The sequence below is a fragment of the Cricetulus griseus genome, chromosome 2 (assembly GCF_003668045.3).
Source record: "Cricetulus griseus strain 17A/GY chromosome 2, alternate assembly CriGri-PICRH-1.0, whole genome shotgun sequence".
NCBI classification, from domain to species: domain Eukaryota; kingdom Metazoa; phylum Chordata; class Mammalia; order Rodentia; family Cricetidae; genus Cricetulus; species Cricetulus griseus.
This window is the reverse complement of record NC_048595.1, coordinates 382,242,137-382,265,263: the sequence shown is the minus strand read 5'-3', so window position 1 is coordinate 382,265,263 and position 23,127 is coordinate 382,242,137. Positions and strand designations below refer to the sequence as shown.

The 23,127-nt window shown below is 39.8% G+C and overlaps 1 protein-coding gene across 4 annotated transcripts in view; it reads right to left on the bottom strand.

The window, feature by feature from the left end:
- The window catches only part of Atxn10 (ataxin 10), a 137,227-nt gene that overhangs the window by 24,890 nt on the left and 89,210 nt on the right, over positions 1–23,127 (bottom strand). For 2 of the 4 annotated variants that reach the window (XM_027396176.2, XM_027396179.2), the window contains exon 10: positions 2,718–2,808. In XM_027396176.2, the coding sequence (XP_027251977.1) occupies positions 2,718–2,808 (91 nt within the window). Of the gene's footprint in view, positions 1–912; positions 1,435–2,717; positions 2,809–23,127 lie in introns of those variants that run through there. The other 2 variants (XM_035440804.1, XM_027396177.2) reach the window with 2 other exon arrangements.

Below are 23,127 nucleotides of genomic sequence, written 5' to 3'. Positions count from 1 at the left end.
GCAAACACTTTTAACCACAAAATAAATAAATAAATCTTAAAACACACACACACACACACACACACACACACACACACACAGTATAACATTTCCATAGACAAAAGCAACTACAAGGAAAACCAGTTCCAACGGTGGAATAAAAAGAATGGAGATCCTGGGCATAGTGGCACACTCCTTGGAGCTGAAGGAGGACCATCAAAAGTTTGAGACCAGACTAGGCTACATAGCAAGACCTTTTTCTCAAAATTAAAATAAAAACCCAAAGTGTGGAGAGTGCCAGAACCACAGTTAATCCCATTTGAACACCTCCTAGTACTTTGAAAAAAGAAACACTATTCAAAAAATACATTATTCTCTCTCTGTGTCTGTGTGTGTCTCTCTCTCATCTCACTATGTTGTTCTGGCTGTGGCTGTCCTGGAACTCACTATGTAGACCAGGCTGTCCTTGAACTCAGACATCTACCAGCCTCTGCCTCTCTAGTTAGCGTTGGAATTAAAGGCATGCAACAACACACCCAGCATGACTACATGATTTTCAACAAAACATAAAAAAAAAGAAAAAAAGCAGGCTGGAGAGATAGCTGAGTGGTTAAGAGTACTGGCTGCTCTTCTGGAAGTCCTGAGTTCAATTCCCAGCAACCACATGGTGGCTCACAAACATCTGTAATGAGATCTGATGCCCTCTTCTGTTGTGCAGGCATACATGCAGGCAGAACACTGTATACATGATAAATAAATTGAAAAGAAATTAAAGCACCGAGAAAGAACAACAACTGGGAGATGAGGAGTAATGTCAGAGTAATGAGGTAATTCTCAGGAAACTTGTGAGCAAAAGCAGTGAAACAGAAGCAAAGCAGCTGTACAGTTACACCTGTGGGTAAGGTGGGCAACGTGATGCACAATATTTCTCTATTTGTTTTGGTAACCAGACTTTAATTTACAGCTTACAACTGAAAAATAAATCACTGGGGTGTAATGCCTTCTCATTTCTAACAATTCAACATTGTTTGCCTTTTGTTCTGATATTTCAGGATATAGCTCATTTTATTGTAAATATACTTTATATGACTTTAAAATCTGGTGGGACTAATAAATGAAACTGCAAAGAAATATCAAATACATTAAAACTGCTTATCGTCTTCAATTTTCTTAATGATTTAGAGGAGAACTGAGGGTCTCACAATGCTGCATTATTACCACAAAGGCCAGTTGTCTACATGGATATCCATGATATGCTTTAAAGTAATTTTTCTACTTCATTGACATGTTCTATGATTTGGCTGCATATGCTCACCTCATCTTAGCAACTCCTATAGAGACAGTACAGGAGAACCAGCTACTCACAAGCTTAGGTTCTGGCTGACATTTAGGACAAGTGATTGGGACTTTTGGTTTATTTCCTCATCCACAAAATGGGTCTGATCATGCTAGCATCTGCTTCATGTGTTATCAGGATTGAGTAAGGCCATAACATGTGAAGACACAAAAAGATTAAACAAAGGTGAAAGTGCTGTGAAGCTGACTCCCTGAAGCACACGGTAACAACCCCCTTTGGATTCTGGTAAAAACAAGTACAAATGCTAAAAACCTTTATTCACTCTCAGTTTAGGGAGCATGAAAGTAAATAGTGGGTAGAATCCAGGGCAAAATGAACTGGCTCTCTCACTGGAAAGACATCTGCAATTTTTATTGCCCCCACCAATGAAAACACTCTTCTTTTATCTTTCCTTTTTCTTTGAGCTAAAAAGTAACCTCTGAATATGCAGTGACTGATGACAATGTACACAGTGTGTCAATTCTTTTGAGCTTTGAAGGAAGGTCTTCTAAAGCTCTTGATTTGGCTTTTCCTGATCTCATAAGCTGCTATGCTCATGAGATATTGTAAATTAGGCAAATGGCAATATCTTTAGCAAAAACATTAAGCATTACTCTGTTAACTTTCCTATGAAATGTGTGATTATCTTCTTGGCGGAAGCCCCAAGAGAAGGTTCTCCTGGATAAAACACCCCGACTCATCCTAGGCTGGGCTCTTCATTGTCCAACCAAGGCTTATTCTCTCAACTTTCAGCTTCACAGGGACTCCTCTTTCCAATGCAAAATCATAGGCCATGCAGGGCCCAAAGCAAAGGGCAGGATAGAATTTGGCTCATCAGGTATGTTCTTATAATTAAATAGGTTTCATTTCAGACCTAAAGAGGTTGCACCAGGTCCCTGACTAATCATTGTACTAAATTAGTTTTATTTGGCATCATGACTTGGTGCAGTAAAGAAATAGTCAAGATCTCACACAGAACACTAGCTAAGTGTTGGACAACAACCCAAGAGGGGCCGAGATCTCACCTCAGCAGCAGGAGTCTGCAGGACAGGGCCTTTAACAAGGAAACTAATGGGCACAGAAACGTTTCTTATTGCTAGAGTGCAGAACGCTGCTCATGCTTCTGTTCTGTCAAGCCTTTGTTAACAGTGCTAACTGACAGGAGTCTAAGATCTCTACAGCAAAAACAAGCCCAGTGTTGTATGCATATTCCAAGGACCACACACATACTTTGGGAGATGATATAAGCACAAGGGTGGAATGAGCTGTCTCTGTCATACATTTTAGCCACCTGCTGTCTTCAGATGTCCTGGTTACCTTGAAAATTAGCCCATTATAGTATGAGCTACTCATCTTAAATACTGAACAAAATACCAAGACAGACAAAGCCAGGCTACAGCACCTGGTTGTGGGTCATATTCAAGGATACAGGGGTTGTTGTCATCGATGTTGCTGCTGTCCAGGATCAGAGGAATGCCATCCAGCTCATTCACCTAAAGGGAGAGAAAATGGACAAGGTCAGGATCACAGAATAGATGACTTCTTTCACCTTCCTAATTTCCTGATTATAATATTGTTTCACCTATAATATATAAAAGCAGATTTATAGGGGTTGGATAGATGGTTCAGTCAGTAAAGTGCATGTTTTACAACCATAAAGAGTTGAGTTTGGGGCTGGAGAGATGGCTCAGAGGTTAAGAGCACTGACTCCAGAGGTCCTGAGTTCAATTCCCAGCAACCACATGGTGGTTCACAACCATCTGTTATGAGATCTGGTGCCCTCTTCTGGTGTGCAGATATACATGGAAGCAGAATGTTGTATACATAATAAATAAATAAAATCTTAAAAAAAAAAAGAATTGAGTTTGACCCTTAGGATCTATCTTTAAAAACAAACAAACAAAACAACAATCCCCCCCCCCAAAAAAAACAGGTACAATGGTGCACACTAGTAATCCCAGCACAATGGTGGTAAACGGTCTAGCTTAATTGGTGAGCTTCACATCAATGAGACCATGTCTCAAAAACAAAGTGAACGATACCAAGGAATAGCACTGGAAGTTGCCCTCTAATTTCCACATGCAGATAGATGCACACTCATGCACACAACACACACAAAGAGAAAAGCAGACATGTGAGCACAGAGATAACTTTATTCTTTTCACTCTTCCTTAAGACATTTGGAAAGCCCTATTTAAAAAAAGAACAGAAGTAGATTGCCCTCCAGTGTTGCCTTCCAAGGATGAACTCCCTATCTGAGCTTTAATTTAAGAACAAAGAAATGCTACCAAAACAGAGATTAGAACCCTTTTTTTTACGATGAAAACAGGAAAAGGTCTTTTCTAAATAAGACTAGTGTCCAGAAATTAAAGTTTTAACATCTGACATTTTTTAAAGACAAATGAAAACTGAGAAAAAATATTTGTAGGATATTACAGATTTGTAATATAGGTGCAAAGGATTAGAATTTTAATACAAAAAGAATTGCCAAACTGGAGTAGCAGGCCTGCAGGGTGTCAGCAGGGGAACAGACGTGAACACAAGCTGAAGATGAGGAGCCTGAGCAGCAATCTAGGAATCAGGAGACAGGTGTGACAGGACTGGGCCCTGAAGTCTGGCCAGAGTCCCAACCTTGGGCATGTTATAGAATCTTGAAGACTCAGTTTTCTCATTTATAAAATGGGATGTAAAAGTCTACCTCAAAGAAAACATTAGCCATGGACTAGATTGTGGCTGAGGATTATGATGCTGGCTGACTGTAGCAAGGAATAGGAACTTCTGGAAGTCTAAGGAAGCAAATATATTTTCAACTGTAGGCCAAATGCATACACTTTCATTCTGCATGGTGCTAAACTGCCAACTTCTCATGAGAGAAAGAGAGAGAGGGGGGAGAGAGACAGAGAGAGAGAGAGAGAGAGAGAGAGAGAGAGAGAGAGAGAGAGAGAGAGAACTAGTCATTATTTATCCAGTGCAAGACAAACATTAAAGAAAAAAGTAAAATTCTGAAGTCTATCAAGTTGGCAAGATTTTGATAGAAGTGAAATCACACATAAACACTGAAATTTAAGCAAGCTATACAAATAAATGAAAGATTTATTAAACATCATAGCTCCACTGAAGCTGTGGACTCCTAGCTAGGTAAACACCTCACTCACAGGGCTGCATTACAAAAAGCTACAGGAAACTTTTTATAGAAACCCATTGACTTTTTTCAAAGTACATGGACTATTCTAGACACAGATGACAAATACATAATTATAGACTTAAGAATGAACACAGGGTAAGGTCACTGGGAACAGCAGACATAAATGTAACACCTTCCCAAGGGGGCCTGACAACAGAATTTGTTATTACAGAGCTCAGGTTTATTGCTGCAGCTACATGTGTAGAGTGACTATCTGGGGCAAGAGAACAATTAGGAAATTAACGAGTTTCCTTCTGTTAGCACTCCATAAAATAAGGAAGTTGTTTGTTTCTTTACCTAACATGTTAGGAACTGATTGTAAACCCATAATAAATGAGTCACAGGTTGTAGTTCTCTGGAGGAGCCAAGCTCAGTCAACACTTTCTTTTTACATGGTAATGTTGCCCTACAAGACAGTAAGCCTAGCTTAAACAAACATCTGGGCCCTGGAAACAGTGTAGACAGAGGACAGCTAACTGATTATCTATTTCCTTTCTGTCCCACAGGAGCAAGTGATGCTGGAGAAACGCTGCAAAGCATATAGGCCCTACAGGAGAGCAAGCTCCTTTGGGAACATGTATCAGGCTGAGCAAGAAACTGTCTTAATAATCTTGATTGTTTGACACTGAACGGTGAATAAAAAAACCTGAAGAAACTCAAGAGCATACACAATACTAAGGTGGGGCAGAATCTTTTCCAGTCAGGCTTTAATGTTTAGTAAATACATAAACACAGATTTTCAGGCAGACTCACAGGTCATAATCTCATGTCAAAAAAAAAAAAAAAAAGGAATCATGGCTGGGGAGTATAACTCAGTGGCACAGCAGCACAACAGCAGACAGACAGACAGACAGGCAGCCCGCCCACATTTTAGCCAGGTGTGGTGGTGCACATTGTTTTGTTTGCAATCTTTCAAAATTGCTTTGTCTGCTGTACTAGTTTGACAGTGCTGCTATAACAAAGCAGCACAGAGCAAATAGCTTACAGGGTAGACATCAACTATTTCTCTGTTTTGGCAGCAAAGAGTTGAAGGATAAGAGATCAACAGGGTCTTTCTGTTGTTATTTCCTTTCTATTGAAGATGGTAGAAGAGAATTTGCTCCAGGCTTCTCTCTGGGCCACTGCTGGTGGGTCCTTTTTGGCTTGCAGATTTCTGTGTTGACCTTTACATGATGTTTGGCCTATACCCGTTGACCATATCCAAATTACTCTTTTGTATAAGGATACCAGTCACACTGAGTTAGGGATCCATCTTACACCAGTGTAACCTCATCATAACTTGAACAATTACATCTGTAATGACTACTTCCAAATAAGGTCACATATAGCACTTCAACACAGGAAAGCAAAGCTTGCAAAAGTCAGTAATAGCTACTATAGGTCTCTCAATAAACTTTAAAGTCAGTTTTTACAAAAAACAATAATCTATGAGATTTAGAGCTGTATAATCTAAATAACTGCTACATACACCTTTGGAAAAAATGACATCCTCACAACAATGAGTTTTTCATTAAATCTTAACTTCTCTTGATAAGGTTTTATGGCTTTCGGGTCTAGAATATATACTTAAACTTATTCCTAAGAATTTCATGCTTTATAATGACATTGTAGAAATTTTTCATTCTTTACTAGATATTTTTATTTGTTTGGTTTCTGGAGTCAGAGTTTTGTTGTGTTGTTCAAACTCAGCTCAACTTAAGATCCTTCCAAGGACTAAGGCTATATAACTCTTCCTATCTCTTTTGTTCAAGTGGTTGTTCTAGACTTCAGAGTATACATCTCTAACCTGTTGCAAACTGTTTATAATTAGCATTACACTATGTCACACATAATATGTGCCACTATGCTTTAAGGGACAAATTATGTTTTGTACACAGCTGTTACAACAGAATAGGAAAAGTTAAAGCTAACCAATGAATGTATGATGCCAGTATCATGTTGTTTCTAAACTGAGTAAGTCAAACCAGTACAAGAAAATTACAAGCCCACTTAAATCCTCACCACCACCAATTCTATAACATTAGCTAGACTGATCAGTTTCTAAAAATGCATCAAGTCTCAAAAAATGCAAACACAGCATAGATCAAGATGTAGACAAGGACTGATCCTCACTGATACACTCTAATTCATCTCAGTCTGCAAAATTTCTTTCACTTAGAAAATCATTAAATTGAAAGAGGCTGTATCAGAAGTCTGTCATGAATTCCGAAGTTACAGTAAGTTTAAGTAGATCATAACAATAGGAAAATGCATAAACATTACCTGCTCCCAAGTAATGATGTAGAAAAGCTAATCTGATGAGATACTAAAATTGTAAAGGTCTTTGGAACATTTTATCTCTAAAGATCAGAGATGCTCAGGGAAGCTATGAGGAGCTGGTGTGAGAAGTTTCTAAGGCTCACCAACAAGACAGAAGCAGTGGAGAAATGAAAATAATAAAGCATAAAACAAGTCTGTTCTTGTTTTGACTTAACTTTTTAAAATTTTTAATTAAGATAGTTATATCACCCTCCCTTCTTCCTCAACCCCCTCTCATGTCTCTGCTCCCTCTAAATTACATGGCCTCTTATTCTTTAGTCATTACTACTTTACATACACACAAATAAATAAATAAATACAACCTGCTGAGTATGTTTAGTGTTGTTTGTATACTTATGTTTTAGGGTTGACCACTTAGCACTGGATAACCCACTGGGGGCTCATCTATGGATAAGACTGATATTCATTCTCTCTCTCTCTCTCTCTCTCTCTCTCTCTCTCTCTCTCTCTCTCTCTCTCTCTCTCTCTCTCTCTCTCTCTCTCTCCAGTCTTTACTTGCCTCCATCCAAGTTGTCATGTCAATTGGTATTGTCATTGTTTGGATCTAATTTAGGCAGCCATACTATTGAGATGGGGGTGGGGGTGGGGGTCTGGAGGTGTGTGTGTGTGTGGGCTAACCAGAACTAAGAATGCATGAAAAAAAAATCCCTAAAGAAACCTATGTTTGTAAAATAATTTAAGAACATAATTTTAAAAAACAGAGGACTTTGAACACAGAAACCCTACACGGTGAACAATGATTCTGCCAGAAGACATGGATTGTTAAATAAAAATTTTAGTACGGGGTTTGGGATACCTGTGAGATATCTCTAGGAGTAGGACTCCAAGAGCCCCAAAAACAACACAGGACATTACCATCGACCTTGGATACTAACCATATCTAGATGGTAAGACCCTAATGTTGAAGACACAACACACTTTTGTTACAGGATGCAGAGAAATCAGGGAAGAAAGCTCCCTGCTGACTAGGTTTCATAGTACCAGAAGGCTCTCTGTTGGCTGCTGGGGTAAGTGGTATCATACAGCTAACCTTGCCGGCTATATTACCAGCACCTGCCAGGCAGTGTGTGCCCATTGGTACAACAGTGTACAAAGGTTATAGAAAGGCGTTAGTTGTCTGGGGTTTGGATCTGAGGCCTGCTCTACAGGAAGGAATTCAGGGCCAGCGCTACTGTAAACCCCATCAAGCCCATGGCTGAGGTCATGAGGTAGAACCCACTACTACTGTTTTCTAAGTATTTATGCCTCTATCTATAGATTAGTGCTGCCCTCAACCTTGTCAGGGAAGCTTCTCTCTGCAGTGGGCAGCAGTAAATCCAGAGATTCATAACTGGTCAAAGTACTGAGAGTAAATGTCTAATAGATGCACAGACGTCAGTGGATCATCTATATCCACCCACGAGCCCGGCTTCCCTGGACAAAATACCTAAGGGAACATCACAGAGGAGGAACAGAAAGAACATGGGAGAAACACAGTGAAATACTGTGTTGGGAACATGGCATGGTCAAAGCACTATGAACTCACTGTAGCTATAATTACCTGCACAAGATCAAGTCAACAAGATCAGCCAGCATTTCAACAGGCAGCATTAACTGGACTCAGTGCATTATTACCAAAAAAAGCACACATAAACAAAACAAAAGGACACAAGAGAGAACACGTTTGGGGGTAGCTGGGGACAAGCAGGAGGGAGAAGTTGGGGGTCCTACAGGGAGTGCATATAATCAAGAATAAATAAATGACATTCTACTAAAATAAAGAGACAAGGGGGAATGAGAGTGTACTGCATTCTTCTCACAGAAGTCTCTCCATTTCTGGAGTAGCAGTATGGCTGTGTCCCACAAACTCCATGAGAAAAAAAGAGGGTAGTTTAGACAGGAACCAAAAATTCAGCGAGAAGAGACTGCTTCCAATATTCACTGTCACCAACTGCCAGAGGCTGGCAAAACTCCGACGAAGCAGAAATGAGACTCTCAGGGCCTTCCTTGTCCCAGACTCCTTGTGGTTGCCAGGTGAGGCTGCACTTCCAACAGTGGCAAAGACTAAAGGACTGGCAGCAACTAGAGCCCATCCATGTATGTACCCGGAACTCTATAGAAGGACTGTGAGGAGTTCATGGCTACCTTGGCTACACAAAAAAGATATCCCCACCCCCATGCCAAAACAAAATCCTCAGCACAGAGCTGAGCAAACCAGAGCCATGGGGACAACACCAGTATGCCAGCATTCACACGGCCAGAGGCTGAGCAGACTCAGAAATCAGGCAGAACACATTTTGAACATACACTTATTTATATTTTCACACACATGGATACATGATTTAACTTTAATGTCTTTGGACTTGAAATATCATCTCTGGGTTTTCATGGTTCTCTGGAAATTCGATAATGAGTTAGAATTAATGATCAAATATGGAGTATCTCTTGTGGACATTTGATGATAATGAATTTGGGCCTCTCACAGGAGTATATCAGAATGGAATACATTATCTGCCTTGAGGCCAGTGTGATTTTGGAGTTAATGAGATATATGTATTATTCTGACCCACTTAAGGTCTCCTGGGGACAAAACATCTATTCCTCTCTAGTGGCTGAGGAGAAAGAAGGAGCAGCTCAGTGCTAGCAGAGCAGCCAGAGTATGGAAGGCAGAGTATTTTGACAGGAGAAGCTTTTCCCAAAAAAGGACACTCCATGCATGGCCTTGGGGAACCAAAGGTGAAGCAGCACACCAGAAGACCACCAGAGAAGAGGCCAGTTGTCGTGAAAGGTTCTTGCTCTGAGCTGATACAACCTTTTCCAACTTCTCTATGTCACAGCTCCAACTGCCAGAAGCTGGCAAAATCCAGGTGAAGCAGAAACCACAGCTATTTGCAGTTCAGAGCTTTCAAAATTACTACAAGAACTGTTTTTCCACTCTTTTATTCCTTAGATGACCAATAACTACTTGCTTTAAAAAAAATGTATGTGAAGAAGGCAAAACATCTTTTGGAACTAATTCCATTTATGTACCTACTCCACCTCTACACTGACACCAACTCCAACTAAGCCCTAACCAACAGCATACAGAGAATGAGAAAGAGAGGAAGGGAAGCAAAATATAATTGCAGTATATGGTAATGACTATGAAATAAATTAACAGGTTGATGTATCTACTAGAGTGATTTAGATGTTTGTCTGAGAGACCTCCTTATAAAATGGTGACAATTGTGCTGAGACCTCATCTATGAGAGTGATCTAGCCATGAAGATGGGCCAGATACCAACACCAGTAGACTTTAGACAGAGTAAACCAGAAGTAGAGACTGAGGCATAAAGAAAGGACTGAACAAGCCTGAGCCTGACAACCCACACCAGCATGAGGACATGCAGAAAGCCACTGGCAATGGTAGAAGAACTTGGAGAACAAAGAAGTCAAACCCTAAAGATGGACCAGCAGCACAACCACCAGCCTAGCTTGTTCTGACACGCAAACAACTGGACTTACCACATTCAGAAGCTCTAGGTTTAGAGCCTAGCAATGTCTAAAATGCAGAAGGTGGTTCTTGGTCTTTACTGTGACTCCACATCATGTGGGGAACTTTCAGAAGTACTGAGACTTCTACCCATGTCCCTAGCAACTAAATCTGAATTTGGGGGATGATAACCCTAAGCATATATACATGATATACAGGAGAGTAAAATACAAAGTTGTATAAACCAGAGAGCCACTGGAGAGTCCATTGAAGATTTTATGGAGATGAATAGAATAATCCAATTTAAGGTGGTTTTTTGTTTGTTTGTTTGTTTGTTTGTTTCCTTATGTAGCCCAGTCTGGCTTTGAAGTTGTGATCTTCTTGCCTCAGCTTCCCCATTGTTGGATTAGCCTTCAATTTAGATTTAACTACACAAAGAACTGATTAGAAAGTATTCTGCAGCAGCCAGAATACCTGTGAGAAAGCTACTACAGAAACAGAACAAAAAGGGATCACAGGATTAAAGGGAAATGAAGAAAAATTGATGCTGAGACCCAGGAATTGCTTTCAAGGGTAGTAGGGAAAAGAGCAAGGAGAAAACACCAAGACTCTAAGTGACTAATTGGCACTGGTATCTCATTCTGAGAATTGGAAGGAAAGTGCTGGGTTGGTTAGGAATATTAAGAATAGTCTTTATGACAGGAGGGAAAATGGGAAGGGACAAGTAGCACTATATGCCATTTGAAAAAAAGAAATAAGGAAACCCACTCCTGTAGAAACATACATACATACATACATACATACGAAAGGAAGCATTTGGAGTCACCACATCTAAGGGGAAGATGATGTCCCAAGAAAGTAGGAATGGATTACACCTTGTTGAATCGTTGGCCATAGGGTATGCCTCCCCTACTCCCAATGTCAAATATATCACAGGCTACTGTCAAGGCTATCAGTTGTTCAGAATAACCTGATGGTAATGCCCAAATGCTGAAAATGATACATGGAGAAGCCGAGCTGATGCCTAACCAGAAGATCCATCCCTACTGACTAGAATTCATAGTGCTAGAAGGTATACTACTGGATGAGAAAAATAATCATCAACATCACCCAGCTACAAACTTTGTGATCCACTTGCAAGATATACAGCAGTAATAGAAGCACAAATGTTAAGGGGGCAACCAACCAATTTTTGCTTGAATTTAAGGCCTACTCCATGAGATGGAACCAACACCTGACATTGCTGAAGTGGCCAAGAACCTGAGATTAGCTAAGTCATGGGCCTAGGGGGAAACTTATTATTTTATTTCTGTTAAAGGAACATAGAAGTAAAATGATTCCTAATGACATACTGCTTTACACATAATTAAATTTTAATAAAAACTTTATAGAGCAGGGGATTACTTGGCCTTGTATTGTTAGAAAGACTGAACATTTCTCCACCAGTTTAGGCTTTCTGAACTAAGGCTTTAGGAAATAAAGGCTTTAACAGTAAACGCTCTGAACAACTTGAATGTGCCAGGGTCACCCTATGAGTATTGGAACCTGAGCAAGGCAGGACCAACAGGGCAACAACTATATAGACAGGAAAGATGGCCAAATATACACCTAACATGTGAAAACTGGAGAGTGGCACATAAGGCTCCCAAAGAACTGCCAGGCACACTTCGAGGGCACAGAGGCCTCTGAGACCTCATCCCCTAAGCAGCTCCCCCTTCTCCAACTCAAGAAACTTCCAGGAAGGAAGAGCATGTAAGAACAAATGTGAGTTGTTTCTCACTGCAGCACACATTCTCAAAAGAGAGGAATGCAGGAAGGAGGAGACACTGTGACTCCACAATTAATACCACTGAACAGAGTGAGTTTTTGCACAAACCACAGCCTCTTTTTAAGAATATAGGTGGGCTTTTAGCCATCTAGAGTGGTGGTTTTCAACCTGTGGGTCACAACCCTTTTGGGGGTAAAATGACCCTTCACAGATATCCTACATATCAGATATTTACATTACAACTCATAATAGTAGCAAAATTATAGTTATTAAGTAGCAATGAAAATAATTTTATGGTTGGGGGGTCATCACAACATGAGAACTGTATTAAAGTTAAAGGGTTGCAGAATTAGGAAAGTTCTTAAATTAGGAGGGAAGTGCACAGGCAGGAACTCTGGCAACATCTAGTGAATGAAAGCTCACTCTGTGTCTCCAACCACTTTTCCCAACTAAAAGTCAACCAGACACTTTAGGACTAGATGTCAGAAGGCATCTGACAGGGATTTGGAATGCAGAGCATGGCCCTCTATTGGGGCGGGGGGGGGGGGGTGTCTCTGGCTTGCCTTTTCACTTCCTGGAGCTTCTCCCAATCAAGGAGCAATAACAGGAAAGCCATTGGGTGACTATGGGGGGGGGGGGACTGGCACTGTTACCTGTACAGTGTGAGTCACCTCTCAAGGGAAACAAAACAAAAAAAGCTCCATTACAACCAGAGGGTGTCACTTTAAATGATGAGAAAATGAAGCAGAACAATACCCAGCTTCTAGAAACTACCCTGAATGATGGGCATTAATACAATCATTCATATTTATACTTCTACTTATGACATTTCTGTTGCATTTTTTGTAGAAAACTTTAAACCTGCTGATTCATAAACAGTGTTAGTTTTCCATGACTATAATTTCTTATTTTAAAAATTATTTATTTTTAGGCCGGGCGGTGGTGGCACACGCCTTTAATCCCATCACTCGGGAGGCAGAGGCATGAGGATCTCTGTGAGTTCGAGACCAGCCTGGTCTGCAAGAGCTAGTTCCAGGGCAGCCTCCAAAGCCACAGGGAAACCCTGTCTCGAAAAACCAAAAACAACAACAACAACAAAAATATTTATTTTTATTTTATGTGCACTGGTGTTTTGCCTGCGTATATATCTGTGTGAGAGTGTCACATCCCCTAGGACTGAAGTTTCAGAAGTGACAGAAGTTGCTATGTGGGTGCTGGGAATTGAACCTGAGTCCTCTGAGAGAGCAGTTAGCACTTTTAACCACTGAGCCATCTCTCCAACCCTGACTGTCACTTCTTAAAGATAGTTTAATAAAGTAAAATGTCAAAAGATGATCAGTGACATGTTTAAAGAACTACATGAAGAACCTGTTTTGAAGCAGAAGAAAATATGAATCAAGAAAAGCACTTCTTTAACATACTTGGGAACACACTACTTAAAACTCCACAAGCACAGCTACATTTAGAACAAAAATAACTCAGACAGCAAGCTTACAAAAATATGCACTCCACCTTGGCTACTTAAGGTGCAATTCCCACCCATAATGCATTATCTATAACGCCACACTTCAGTGCCTGAACAAACAGAATTCTGTCCCGAATGCATTTTTAACCCACAGACAATCTCCATTTTCTGCTGCAATATCAGTTGAGCTTCTGGCCTCCAATAAACAAGTCTTGGAACCTGGTGATTAACTTGCCTATGGCATTAATATCCACTGGGAGACTGGTACTCTGGGTAATCTAGCTATCTGTTACACTAGACTGGGAATGAGCATCTCTTATGTATAAGACCAGCAGGACATCTGTTCGCGTACTGTTCGCGTCCTCTGGACATGATAAAGGATAAGGCTAATGGGAAACAAAATGCATGTTGGTCCTCCCCTTAAAGCCACTCACACAGCCTGTAAGGCTGGCATAGACCTCTGGGGGAATCACGTGACTGCTCACCATCAAATGGGACACATGGAGCCAAAGAAGACCCTTGAAATGCCTACCTGTTACTGAGATTAAGTCTATGCACCATGTAGATGCAGTGCAGAATCTACTAGCTCTGCTACAAAATGGGAAATGTGAGAGTGAAGGAAAACCTATGCCAAGATCTGATTTTCATAAAGGTTTGCAAGGCAGCAGTTTGTGTTCCTATTAGGTAGATAGAGATCATGAGACTTGTAGCAGTTAACTAGTTCAAAGCTACACAGCTTAGTGAATGACAGAGCTCAGGTCTGTTTAATTAAAAATTCATGCATTCAATTTGTTTTCAACTGCATGAAAATATTTCTCATCTTCAGAAAAAAAAAGGATGACAGGTGTGGTGACAATATGCCTGTAATAATTATAAATATAATTATAAATACCTGTAATCCTGGCATTTGGAAGACTGACACAGTGTGGCCACACAAAGCTAGAGTGGGTTCTATTAACACAACTCTGTCTCAAACATAAAAAAAAAAAAAAGAGGGAAAGAGGCAGAGAGGGTAGCTAAAACAACATCAAATGCATTGAAATCCATCCAAAGTGGAGAAAGCAGGCTTTAGCTGCTGTGGGGAGGCATCTGACCATGGGAGGCAAAGCAGCAGTCTCAGGAGACCCATGAAGAGGTCTACAGTTCTAAACACTCAGTTCTGGCCCACAGGAAAGCACTAGAGAATGCTCAGTGCCCACACGAGAACTTGTGCACCTCACAACATTGACTGTTTTTTTATAAAGGAGCTCTCTCTAGGCTGATTTATGACTGACATCTAAAAGTCACATTCCTTTTTTCCTCTTTCTGAAAACCTATTTTTATTTAGAAAAAGATTTTCATGCAATAGATTTTGATCATGTATTCCCCACCTCTAATTCCTCCCAGATCCTCTCCCACCTCAGTTCTCTTTTTAAAAAAAGGAAGAAACACATAAGCAAAAACCAAAACGAACAAGCAAATGACAGATAAGATATACATATATATATATATTATATATATATGTACCCAAACAAAGCAAACTGAGCAAGCATATATATATATATGTATATATATATATATATATATATATATATATCAAAATGAGACCCCCACCCCCCAAAAAAAATCAACTATCTAGTCATGTAACAAGCATTTAAAAGAAAGGTGTTTTACAACAGACCTTGTATTACATTAACATTAAAGTACACATTAGCCACATATATTACATTTACCAAGGAGCAAACAATAGAAAGATAAGGCCCTAGACAAGAAATGAAGTAGAAAGAATACAAACACAAAATGCCTAATCTGCCCAGTGACAGGCTCAATCAGATATTATCTTGAAGGCCAGACCCACAATTTTTCTAGTCTGTCATATACAGACTATACATAGTAGTTTATGTTACAAAAAAAACCACATATACACTGTTCCTTAAATTTTAATTTGCTAACATACACTAAAGTATGCAGCATGTGTGAATTGCTTTATGTGCATTTGTTTCATCTACTCACAGCAAGATAGAAAACATTGCAGCACCAAGAGGCCCTGGAGGCCCTCCTGACAGAGCATTAACCACCACTTAAATATCTATCACTTTGGCTTACTCCAACCTCTTCTGAGACTTTCTCTGTGTCTGGTTTCTTTCAGAGGACACACTACCACCATCCTAATAGCTCCCTTTGTCACTGTAGTGTATTAATTACTCACAATATGAATGCACCATGTGCAGATTCATGCCATCAATGGCAAACATTAGTTTGCTTCTAGTTTTTGAGTAATTATGAATGTTCATATACATGATTTTTGGGAGGCTATAAGGACTAATTTCAACATAACGTGTGTATACACCATGCAACTGCTGCTTTAGCAAAACAGTATCACTATAGCTTAGATCAGTAACTCCAAAGTTCCAAGTGTTAAAGGGTTGACTCTCAGCCTGGCACTATTCGGAAGTGGAACCTTTAAAGGTGGGGCCCAAGGACAAGTTTCAGGTTGTGCCAGACATGTTCTTCAAGGGGACTTTTCTTTTGCTTGCTGACCATCATAAAGTGAGAGGGTTTGTTCCTTCATGCATTTCTGTAATGATATGTCATCACAAGCCTAAAGTGACAGAGCCAATATACCATGGGTCAAAACTTCCAAAAGCAGGCTGGAGAGATGGCTCAGAGGTTAAGAGCACCGACTGCTCTTCCAGAGGACCTGAGTTCAATTCCCAGCAACCACATGGTGGCTCACAACCATCCGTTATGAGATCTGGTGCCCTCTTCTGGTGTGCAGATATACATGGAAGCAGAATGCTGTACACATAATAAATAAATAAATAAATAAATAAATAAATAAATAAAATCTCTAAAAAAAAGAAACACAATAAATTTTTTTAAAAAACATAAAACAAAACAAAACAAAACAAAACTTCCAAAAGTGCGACCCAAAATAATCTTTTTTCTGTTCATAAGGTGATTATCTCAAGTATTTGTTACAGTGAGGAAAACCTGATTATCACCAACAGGTTTACAAAAAACATTATCTTTCTATACTTTAATTGGAAATGCTAGTTGATGCAACTTGGGCTACAGTAAGGGAGCAGTTCTTAGTCATACAGAGTAAAGGACTGATAGCAAATCCCTTCTTGTTTTAACAAGATATGTGGGTTATTGGGTTCATAGGTAGCTTCAGAGTTGAGTCATTTACTATTCTATAGCTATTGCCAAGGATGACCAGTCCTGACACTCCTCCATCCGTAAATTTCTGTTTGTTACCAAGTCGACATATACTCTTTGAATTACCTTTCAGCCTCTTAGTGAGGAATCTGAAAACAGAATGTCAGAGTCCCATGTATTCTAGGGATTTGCTAGCATTTTTTTCAAATTGACTTTTACTATCTGTTCTCATACTAGGTAATTTTATTCTATCCTCAAATTCACTGGCTGTTCTGCTGTTTCTATGGATTAATGAGCCATGATGTGTTTTTTTTTTTTTTTTTTTTAAGTTTTGTCTTGTTTTTGTTTAGTTGTTTTGGTCCTAAAGTTGCCATTCAGCCTATTAAAATTTGTGTCTTCTACTCTACTGAGATTTCCTCCATTTTTTTTCATGTGTGTCCACAACTGCTCCCTGTAGTATCGATATGATGGCCACTTCACAATCTTCATCAGTAATTTCAACATTTATGTCATACTGGGTTTGGTGGTCATTGGCTACCTTTTCTCATTTAGCATCAAGTTTTCTGGATTGTAATATAATGCTTGATTCTTTCATATGTGTTTGTAGATGTGTGCATGTGTCCCCCAAGATAATGTTTTCAGATACACTACAGGTAATTTTCTCCTGTGCTTTCAAAAGGTGTCTATGAATTCTATCACCTCCACTGGAGCTTTAGATTTCAACTCCTGTGTCTATCAAGGATTAGGTGTTTCACATTGGATGTGCTTTTGGGCAAACCATCTCTTTTAGTGCTTTTTGCCTAGGGGAAATATTATTTAAATAAATAAATAAATAAATAAGAGGGACTGATGAACCACCACAGAAAGACAGCAAAGGTGCCCTCTGAAGACATGAAATCACTATGGCTGCTCACTGCAAGATGGTCACTCAATCGGACACACTAAGTCCATCTTGCTCCCACCTGTGGAGGTTTCTCTCTCTGAAAAACAAACAAGTACACAACACTGCCTTTCTTCATTCTACTCCAGCTTCTGTTTGAATTATATTCTGGAATATGAATAGAACTGAAAAGAGTCCTAGGTAAATATGTAGCTTAACAAGTTACATTTCCACTCACAGCTAGGTAAAAGCACTTATAGAAAATCTGAGCTCAGATCCCAGAACTCACATCTGATGCTCACAACCATGGTAGCTCTAGTCTTGGGGGGACCCAAAACCCTCTTTTGACTGCCGCAGGTACCAAAATAGACACACATATGTGCATGTGCCTCCTGGACCTTTAAAACAAAAACCGCAGCTCATATGTCTCAAGAATGGGTCTTGTAACTCCATGTTCTCTGCACCTAGACACACAAAAACCTTAGGTGTCTGGCTGTGTATAAAAGTAGCTCTTCCTACAGGACAGAAAAACAATACCAAGCTTTCTAAGGGATCCAACCAAAAGAGAAAACTACCTAGGGCAGGTCTTTGAGTTTGTGTTTGTCTTGCATACTCTCTCTCTCTCTCTCTCTCTCTCTCTCTCTCTCTCTCTCTCTCTCACACACACACACACACACACACACACACACACACACGCACACGCACACGCACACGCACACGCACACGCACACGCACACGCACACCCCCCCATTACATACAAACACATCACAAATAGTGCTTTAAAAAACACCAACTTGGTCTACTTTCATGTTACAAGCAAAATGTTAGGAAAAGTACTTTCCCCTGGGCCAGCAGAATGGCTAAGTGGGTAAAAGTGCTTGCCACAGAATCCTGACACCTGAGTTTGATCCCCAGAATCCATAAAAAGCCAGATGTAGTGACTTACATCTGTAATCCCAACAAAATGGGAGGAGGGGACAAGAGGAAAGCCCCTCCAGCCTGGAATACCCAGAAATAACAGACACTATGCTTCAACAAAGTAGAAAAGAGAACTGAGTCCTAAAAGTTGACCTCTGACCTTCATGCACTCTCTGTTGTACATGTATTTCTGCATGCATACACACACATTACACACAGTATAGTAAATAAAATTTAAAAATTTGAAGTTTTTAAAGACTATTTTCCCCAAGTCATCTTTTAGGTTCTGTGACACTCTAGTTGATAACATTCACCAAAGTATTTCTCACCTTCATCCCAAACATGAATAGGCACCAAGATGTAATAAAATACTCAGGTTCTATCACCTTTTGTACAAGATCAATTTAGCTAGACTATCACACTTACTGATATCCATTTCAAAAGAAAAGAAAGAAATTATGGAACTAATCCTTTAATTCATGAATCTTTTCTTTTTCTTTTCCCTCCCCCACCTCCCAAGACAGGATTTCTCAGTGTAGCCTTGGCTGTCCTGGAACTTGCTCTGTAGACCAAACTGGCCTTGAACTCACAGAGATCTATATAACTTTACTTTCCGAGAATTGGTATTAAAGGTATGCACCACTGCAGCCTGACCGTTTCATAATTTTAAATGTTGCTCTTCATTCCTAAAACATAACCACTACTTCAAAAAACAGGAATCTAACTTGATCCTTATATTCCCAAGCACTTTGCCTTCCTCATGATACACGATTCAAAGAGCCTCTAAAGTACACAGGATTTTGAAACTAGCTTATTGACTAAAAGGGGGAAAGAAGTGAGTATGAAACTCCAGGAATTAAGTCAGATTCACAAAAAGTATTAACATTCTGAAAGCATTGGGCTTTTTTACTTCAATCAATTTCATTTTCTCCACTGGGACTATCTTCTACAAGGACAATCTGTTATTCTTACATTGCTTATACCTGAGCAATGACAAGGATTACTCACTCAGTGGTGAATCAGAATTTCATACGTGCTCATCTCTGTTGAGCTAACATGCCAGAGATATTCTCTGTTACTTCTAGTTATTCACTCTTCCAGTGAAAACTGCTGAGGGTAGCAAACATGGCCTTACACTAACATCATTCAGAACGTATTTGTTTGTTGTTGCCTATGACAAAAAATGTTCTAAATACTATTTTTATAAATATTAATTCCCTACTCTTCCTTAGGAAAATTAAGTGTTCACTATCCTCACAGAATATGTTACTGGCCTCATGTTCCATGAGAACAGGTATTATGTCTCTTGAGTTCAATGCTCTACTTCCTGAACCTGGAAAACAGCATGGCACACACAATAAGCATGTAAAATACACACAACCACCCCCCCAACTGCTCACAGAAGATGCTCAAGTTCCTATAGGTGTTTGTGTGATCAAGCTGGGATTCAAACAGCTTTTTTTTTTTTTTTAAGTTTACCTGTCAGAGGTTGCCAACTTTATTCTATAAAGAACTAAAAAATAATTTTGATTTTGCAAGTCACACGATCTCTGTCATGACCACTTAACTGTGCTATGGTAGTGCGTCCCAGGAAATCTTTATTTACAAAAACAGACCCACATTCCATAGTGTGTGGCCCCTGCAAGCAGTGATCATCGCCATCAAGCTCTTTCACCAGACCTTGTATATTCCAAAACCAATAGCTGCAGGTGCCTGAGCCCTCAGTCTGACTTTGTACATTTAGGTTATAGAGCAGAAGTTGAAGTCTTTGCATCTGAAATCAGAACATGACTCCAGCACAGGCAGGTGTGCAGGGGTGTGTGCAAGTGCACAGACACAGCTAATCCAAAATCTGTTTTCATAAGAAAATCTGACCTTACATTAAGTACCGTGATCTGGAAACAATGCAAAGACTCCACCTGGAAGACAGGCCGAGCTCAGGATTGGCTATTCCTGTGCTCATAAGGAAAACAGCCTAACCAAAACTAAACACTAACCTGGTTAAACGTGAGGTGAACATAACTGAAAGCATTAATCATCAGACAGGATAATAAAGGAAAATATGCAAGCCCTCTCCCAACTGTTTACCATTTATATTTTTCTTGGAACAGAAATGCATTTTATATATTATATGAACCTGTTAAAAAAAACACATACCTGGTAAAATATTTGAGCACACACTCTATACTGGGCATTAAAACATGAAATATTCCATCATCATAAAAGAATCTTGAGTTCAAAAAGGTTTAAACACCCACCCGACTCCAGCTATGGCAACAACTGAATAACAAAAACTAAACAGCACTTTACATTAGCTGGATAAGCTCAGTAATTATAGGGTATCTGGTACATAGTAACTCTGACAAACTTGTCCTCAAGGCTGGCCCATCTCAGTAGTGTAAAGCAGCACTTAGGAGCAATAATAAAGTTTGGTCAGGAAAACCCAAGTTGTTATATTCCAAATTATGAAAGTAGCTTTCTGATTTATACGGCATTATTGTAGACAATGTGCACAGACACATATGCTGTCCATCATTTAAATGATAAACATATTATTTAAGAGTTTTATGTACTATACAGAAAAATTATGAACAGAGCAATCAAGGAAATAAAAAACTGAGAACACAATTCCTCCCATTAGAGAAGTTTTAAAAAGCCTGGTTCAGAATTACCAGTAAAAGCCTAATGTAATTAGGATGTAAGTACAGCTTAGTGTGTCCTCTGCTCTGGGCTGGATCCTCTACCACAAGGGAAAAGAATGGTAGCAGTAGTTAGTGTTTTTGGTTGTCATTCATGAAATACCACTAAATGGAACACACACACACACACACACACACACACACACACACACACACACACACACACACACACACACAGAGAGAGAGAGAGACAGACAGACAGACAGACAGACAGACAGACAGACAGACAGACAGACAGACAGACAGACAGAGAGAACCTTTGCTCACAGCAACCCAGCGAGACAAAACACTTTCTCAAATGATAAAACTGGTACTCATTATTCATGCTTCAACTCAGCTAGTAAGCAACTGAGCCACAAAGGGTTTAGAAACAGCCCTGTGAAGCCTTCTGGCTGTAACTTTTCTTTATTATCATAGTTCCCTTAAAGCAGGGTTCAATTCTAACTCCGAGGCTCAGAAATAGATCCCAGAGAGTTTCTGAACATGTAAATTACATAGAGAGCTTTCCATGGCTAACAGCATACAAACTTTCCTGAGAGGAAGAATTTTTTTAACTTTTACACTTTTTTAGTTCTTTGAGAACTTCCTACAACTATTTGACCATATTTATTCTCCGTCCCCTAACTCTTCCCAAGAGAACTTCCCACAAAACTTGTGCCCTCGCTCCCCAACCCACCCCCACATCAAGGACAATTTGTGATATCCAAATATTCTGGGATGTATGGCCTACTGGAGTAAGATCAACTTGTCAGGGGCTACACATTTATAGAAAACTGACCCTTTCTCTCTGAGCAGCTAAAAACTGCCAAAAAGCTCCTCAGCTAAGGATGGAACTTTGCACCTAAATCTGGGTTAAAAAAAAAAAAAAAAGCTGGGCATTGGTGGTGCACGCCTTTAATCCCAGCACGCAGGAGGCAGAGGCAGAAGGATCTCTGTGAGTTTGAGGCCAGCCTGGTCTCCAGAGCGAGTGCCAGGATAGGCTCCAAAGCTACACATAGAAACCCTGTCTCAAAAAACAAAAACAAAACAAAAAAAAAAAGTTTTAAGGGAGAGAGAGAAATGATGGACATTCACATGAAATACAAGCTGTGTATCATACTTTATCATATGCACATGAAAGTGCTTTATAAAATGTAAAGTGATCAGATCAGAAAGGTAGGATGGTTAGAGTATAGTGCTAATAAAATGCAAAGGGCTGTGAAAAGATCAAATCAATGAATGATTTAAGGTAGAGGTCCAAAACAAATTTTGATCAGAAAAAAACAGATAAAGTACTTGAACCTTTATATCCTTGTTAGACAGCTCAGAATCATCTTGACCTAGGTTCCTTAAGAATCAGGTGGTAAGCAACTCACAAGTCTCAGAGGTCCCTGAGACTATCAGAGTCACAATATACCTCTCTTCCCAAGGGTATAGGGTAGTAAAGACCACAGAAAAGAGCAGAGTGCAACCTACCAGCATGTTATGAAAAGAGCTCCAGGGATTGCAGCTTTTGTGAGTGGTCATCAGGCTAAGGTAGACTTTCTGTGGCCCAGCTACTTCTGAGTTATCCATGCTCCTCTAAGTAACCCCTCATTCATATTCCTATAAGCAACCAAACTCAACGGATCACCAAGTTGGACTTTACTGGTACCATTATTACTTTGATTTGTTCATAGCTCCCAGAAAAGAGTGAATGTCACACACCCACCTGTATACCCTCCTCTACTGAAAAATACTGCTTCTGTTTTCACAGAGTAGACTATCACCTTTCAACTTGAAAGACGCAAAAAAGAAAATTTAGAATAATATGTGGCATGTTCAAGGGCATTGTTATGAGCCCTGGTCTCTGTGAATGAGACCATCCCTCAAGCAGACTGGATGTTGTAAGCAAAGGATGGAGGGGTCCAGAATGTGCCCACAGGAGCTCCACTTCATATCTCAAGAGCTGTAGGTTTCTAATAAACAGAGGGACAAGCTTGCCAAGAAGGCTCACTGATGAGACAGA